The sequence below is a fragment of the Phytophthora parasitica genome (assembly GCF_000247585.1).
Source record: "Phytophthora parasitica INRA-310 unplaced genomic scaffold supercont2.6, whole genome shotgun sequence".
Lineage (NCBI taxonomy): Eukaryota > Oomycota > Peronosporomycetes > Peronosporales > Peronosporaceae > Phytophthora > Phytophthora nicotianae.
Genome location: NW_008648992.1, coordinates 2,159,989 through 2,165,373, shown reverse-complemented (window position 1 = coordinate 2,165,373; position 5,385 = coordinate 2,159,989). Strand labels below are relative to the sequence as shown.

The 5,385-nt window shown below is 53.2% G+C and overlaps 4 protein-coding genes across 4 annotated transcripts in view; 3 read left to right on the top strand and 1 right to left on the bottom strand.

The window, feature by feature from the left end:
* Positions 1–188: 188 nt before the first annotated feature.
* Positions 189–281, bottom strand: PPTG_21618 (hypothetical protein; the record flags this gene model as incomplete). The annotated part of the gene is made up of 1 exon (XM_008898436.1): positions 189–281. The coding sequence occupies one exon, from the start codon at positions 279–281 to the stop codon at positions 189–191; it is 93 nt and encodes a 30-aa protein (XP_008896684.1).
* Positions 282–504: 223 nt separating this feature from the next.
* Positions 505–2,314, top strand: PPTG_04380 (hypothetical protein). Its single transcript, XM_008898286.1, has one exon. It carries the CDS (start codon positions 725–727, stop codon positions 2,189–2,191), a length of 1,467 nt encoding a protein of 488 aa, XP_008896534.1. The 5' UTR covers positions 505–724; the 3' UTR covers positions 2,192–2,314.
* Positions 2,315–2,381: 67 nt separating this feature from the next.
* PPTG_04379 (hypothetical protein) lies at positions 2,382–3,806 on the top strand (the record flags this gene model as incomplete). The annotated part of the gene is made up of 1 exon (XM_008898285.1): positions 2,382–3,806. One exon carries the CDS (start codon positions 2,382–2,384, stop codon positions 3,804–3,806), a length of 1,425 nt encoding a protein of 474 aa, XP_008896533.1.
* A 1,320-nt stretch (positions 3,807–5,126) lies between these two features.
* PPTG_04378 (hypothetical protein) overlaps positions 5,127–5,385 on the top strand; it is a 1,788-nt gene continuing 1,529 nt past the window's right edge. Inside the window, exon 1 of the mRNA XM_008898284.1 lies at positions 5,127–5,385. Coding sequence (XP_008896532.1) covers positions 5,296–5,385 — 90 coding nt within the window. The 5' untranslated portion in view covers positions 5,127–5,295.

The following is a 5,385-nucleotide window of genomic DNA, read 5'->3' as shown; positions in this document are numbered from 1 at the left end:
CACACACACACACCAAGCGTCAGGGCAGCTTCATTCCGGCGATGCTGCATTTGCAATTACGGGAGGAGCAACCCACCCATCCTGCTGACGTACGCGCAGTGTCTCGACTGACAAGCAGCGAAGCGGATGAACGTGATGAGCGTCCTGGTGAAGATATCCATGCTTCTTGTCTGCAAGGCTGTCGAACTTCACGGTATATCTGACGCCTCCGCGAGGCGCATGGCTAGCTTGGCCTCTCCAGGTTGCAAATGTGGAGTGGCCACTTTTAATACTGCCGGCATGACATTGAAACAAGGGATTGCTGCTCAGATTCTGTACTGGTGTGTCCCATGGATGGTGGAGCCGCACGCATGCCCAATTGATAGCAGAAAGTTCCGCCAGTGCCAGGATTTCCTGTGAGTTGACAACTTGTTCCCAACGCTGCTTTTTACAGCGCCGAAATCCAATTGCCAAGATACTTTCTCAGCCAAATGCGGTGACATCTGTGTATCCACACGAAAAATGTTGAATCTCCAGCGTTGTGGACATACTGAAGTCAAGTCAAATCTCAGCGCGTTTCTACACGTAAGGATAAACACAAGACCAGAAGATTCGCTAAAGCCACGAGCCAGAGAATGATTGTCGCCGACGTCACAGCTCTCATAACCTAGCACCGCAGCTTCCATTCCTGCATCTGCCTCGTCACGCTTAAGTCGAATTCTTCCAGCAAGAGCGAGGTCGCGCTATGGTTCAGCATCCTACACTCAATTCCAGCATCAGATCTTCGTATGGCTCCGTAGTGACCGACACCCCTCCCAAGAACTTTGCGCCGAGCCCACGCCGCCGTCTCACACAATGGTACATTAACATGGCTCTCATTAACTTCGTCGAGTTCGCGGCCGAGTCCTCGCGTGGCGTTGTGTTGGCCACGCTCTTCCTTTACAACAAGTCGCTTGGTGGCGATCTGGCCTTCATGGGCTTGCTCACGTCGCTCTTCTCCGTCGGGCGCCTCATCTCGTCCACAGTGTTTGGCTGGATGTGCGACCGCTACTCATTCCGATCAGTATACCTCGTATCGTCGGGTATCTGCCTGGTGGGCAACCTCATCTACCTCATAGCCGACATTCACGTGACCGATAGCTTGACGATGCTGGCTGCAAGTCGCTTCATCGTGGGCTTCGGAGCTGGCAACCGCAGTGTGTGCCGTGCCAACGTCGCGGCCATGACCACTGTCAACCAGCGACTGCGCTATCTCACAATCCTAGCGACGGTGGTTTTCCTCGGGTATGCTTTGACGCCAGGACTAGGCAGTCTCGTAGCGGATGTGGACGTGTTCTTCTGCGGCGTGCACTTCAACAAGTTCACTTCACCCGGCATGATCCTCGTGGTGTTCAACCTGCTGACAATCTTCGCCATGCTGACTACTTACGACGCGTCCGTCGGCATCCACGACGGCCCACTCGAGACCCCGAACACCGCCGCAACCAAGAACACGCTGTCTGACTTGACATCTATGCCGGAGCGTATCGTGAACATTGGCGCCATGGTGTTTATCTTCCTCAACTTCACTGCGCGCGGTATCTTGTCGGTGTTCGAGACGGTGAACATTCCGTTGTTCCTTCAGGTGACTGGCAGCGACCCCAACAGTGTCGTCGCAGTGGTGGACGCTTCCAACTTCCAGTTCTACCTTGGTCTTCTGGGTCTCGTGTCCTACTTCTCCATCGAATACTTCCGCAAGAGCATGACGGATGTCAACTGGGTGCAGCTCGGATTCATGTTCCTGCTTTCGGGTAACGTTCTTCTAGTGGTGATGCCTGCGTCTCTGACCTTTGACCGCTTGGCGTTTGCGGAGCTATTGGTGTGGAGCATTGGCTGCCCGATCACGACTGCAGTTGTGGTGGCTGCCTTCTCCAAGCTACTTGGCGGGCGGCCGCAGGGTACACTTATGGGCCTTCTGGGATCTGCCGGCTCCGTTTCGCGCATAATTTTGCCGCTGTTGCCTGCTGCTATCCCGACATTGACCCCAGTGTTCATGATCAACATCGCACTGTGCGGTCTTAGTGTGGCGCTGCTGTGGTGGTACAGCAAATTGGTGTACAGGACCAAGGTTGCTCTGCTCGCAGACGTCGAGAACGCTTACCGGGTGGTATCACCGCCGAACGATTTGCGATCTCCGCTGGGTTCTGATAAGGTGGATTTTGAAGATAACTAGATGAAGTAGGCTATAAAAACCAAAATGCTGTTGATGATACTTTAGTAATCGTTGCCAATTTCTTAACGTAACGAGCAGTGTTGCATGATCGCACTTGCAGATTCATAATCCGTTTCTAGAAGGTTGTTTCTCGCATTGCGCGAGCTATTTTGCAATTTCCTGCTCAGGCGTTTGGCCAAGTTGCGGTGCCATGATGAACTACTCAACCGTGCCTCTGAAGGATGACGGGCCCGAGGTGTCGTATGGCTCGATTGAAGGCAAACCAATTCAGAAATCCAACCGTGTCGCGAAATGGTACGCCAACATGGCCATGATCAACTTTGTCGAGTTCGCAGCAGAGGCTTCTCGTGGGGTGGTTCTGGCCACACTCTTCTTGTATGCCAAGTCGCTCGGTGGCAGCTTGAGTCACATGGGGCTGCTCACGTCGCTCTTTTCAGTCGGACGCCTCATTTCGTCGATGTTGTTCGGGTGGATGTGCGATCACTACTCCTTCCGCTTCGTCTACCTCGTGTCCTCTACCATTTGCCTGTTGGGCAATATTGTGTACTTGTTGGCGGAGGGCAGTGTGACCGGAAGTCTCCTTGTGCTTTCCGCAAGTCGCTTCATTGTGGGGTTTGGAGCTGGAAACCGCAGTGTTTGCCGCGCAGATGTGGCCGCCATGACTACTATCAGTCAGCGATTGCCTTACATTACTATTCTGTCCACAGTCGAGTTCCTGGCCTACGCTCTCACTCCAGGACTTGGAAGTCTAGTGGCCAATACCGACACGTACGTGCTCGGTATCCACATGAACCAGTTCACTGCACCCGGTGCCATTCTCGTTGTACTCAACATCATGTCCATCATTGGCATGCTCTTCGCGTACGATGCGTCAGTGAAATCTGTTGATGGTCCTGAAGAGTCTGGCCCGAGAACGCAAGCCAGCCACGCACAAACCGAAAACTATAGCCTGCCCGACCGCATCATTTACATTGGTGCTGCTATATACATCTTCCTGAACTTTAATGCGAGAGGAATGCTTTCAGTCTTCGAAACGGTGAACATCCCGCTCTTCCTGCAGGTGACCGGCAAGGATCCGAGCACGGTAGACGCCGTCGTGGAGGCCTCCAACTTCCAGTTTTACTTGGGCTTGCTTGGACTGGTGACGTACTTTTCGATTGAGTACTTCCGCAATAGCATCTCCGACGCGAGTTGGGTACAGCTGGGCTTTGTTTCCCTGCTTGCTGGTAACGCGGTGCTGGTTGTGGTGCCTGCTACAGGTTTGTCGCTTGGGCTGCTTGCAGTAGCAGAGATGTTAGTGTGGAGTGTGGGCTGCCCAATTACGACGGCAGTAGGTGTAGCGGCCTTCTCAAAGCTTCTTGGAGGGCGACCGCAAGGCACACTCATGGGGTTATTCGGCTCGGCTGCGTCGGTCTCGCGCATTATACTGCCCCTCGTCCCCGCTGCCTTATCGGCACTAACTCCTGTGTTTTGGATCAACATCTCGCTGTGCGTTCTTAGCATAGTGATGCTGTGGTGGTTCAATCGCCTCGAGAATGAGACTAGGATGGACTTGCTCCGTGACACCGAAAAAGCGTACCCCCCGAGCGTCGTCGTCGCGAAAGACCGGGTCTGAAGACTATGACTTCATTCTGCCTCTTAGTAAGGCTATCTTACACTTGAAACACACGCTTCCTCGCCATCTTGGCTTTCGTCGCGTTTAATTGTCTCTGTCCAGTTTTATGCCAAAGGTGCCCGTGAGGTAAACTTACATGTAATTATTGCTAGCAGAAGCGGCATCGAAGGTACACAAGTTGTGTGATACCCGACACGATACTCTATGAAGCTCGCATTGCTTACTTGCTACTGAAGAAGTCACACTCCCGGCATGCCGGCGCAACTCAAAGTATCTTGCCGGACGGAAGAATCGGAGATTGACTGCCATTTGCTGTGGGCCTCTTCTACATGCAGCGATTCCTTGCCAGCGAAGCGAAACGAGGTGAGCTCCTGGCAGCGACAGCAACTGCGTCGACGTAGCTTTTCAGTGAAAAGTTTTCACACTTCAACATATGGCGAAAGGCCGGAACAAGTGCGGGATGGGCGAGGCCGGAACAACGCGAAGATACTTTTTTTTGGCTTTCGCGGTTCGTGTTCAAACTCAGCCGGTAAGTTCAACAGCTGGGCGTGTTGCACCGGACGTCACTCGTTTCATGAGCGACTGGAGGCAACGCTCGACACCTCAGCGGCGTCCTAAGTGGATAGGGAGTGAGCAACCTGCATTGCAAGCGCTCTGTTAGGTCCTAACTTAGGACGCTGTCGTCGTTGTTGAAGGAGACTGTCACGTGGCTGAGTAAGGCGGAAGACCACGCAGTCATAAAAATTTGACTGATAAAGGCACGCAGAGATAAGCTGGACTCTGACAGTCAGCAGCAGCAAGTGTCTGCTACTTAGCTTGTATTTCGAAGAGTGAGCTGAGCTCTTAGTTCTTCCTAATCCCTTTCTCATACTAACTGTCATACACAACACACCACCTCGTCGCACACAAAGCTAACCGTGGGGATCAATACACTCAACTCCACCACAATTTGTAAGCGGTCGAGGCTTGAACAACACTGTACAGTAAGGTAATTCTACTTAAGTACTAGTCTAGCGTAATGGCTTCATTTCGGCTGGGCAGAGATAATGCAGACAGACACCCTTCTGGACGGTGGCACTCGACAGCACATGGAGAGCATTGGGCTGGGTCCAGTCTGGCCCAAGATTCGATCTGGACGTCATCGTAGCCTACTTACTGCTTTGGTTCCTCGTACATTACGCCTACGAGACAAATACCATCAGGTCTCAGTTGGCCGAAAACGCGTCCTTTTTGTGTGTCCACTGACGTTGCTGCTCCTGACCTCGTTATGCTGGGCACAGTATGCATGCGAGGCTGTCGCCCCGCCCTCCAGTCTCCGCCGATCCAATGCAGTAGCTCATTCCACATTCTTCCGAGCCTCGCCGAAGCCCTCACGCCCTCTATCTTCGACGATGACTGCGCTATCCGTTAACACCGGGGCCACGTACGGCACGGCCGAACCGGCGAAGCTCATGAACTTCGATGCGAGCCCGCGACGTCGATTGTCGCAATGGTACACCAACATGTTCATGATCAACTTTGTCGAGTTCGCAGCCGAATCCTCGCGCGGCGTCGTGTTGGCCACACTCTTCCTCTACAC

Excerpts from the sequence above, each read along its gene's own strand:
- PPTG_04380 (XM_008898286.1), top strand. The coding sequence starts at position 725 with ATGGTTCAGCATCCTACACTCAATTCCAGCATCAGATCTTCGTATGGC.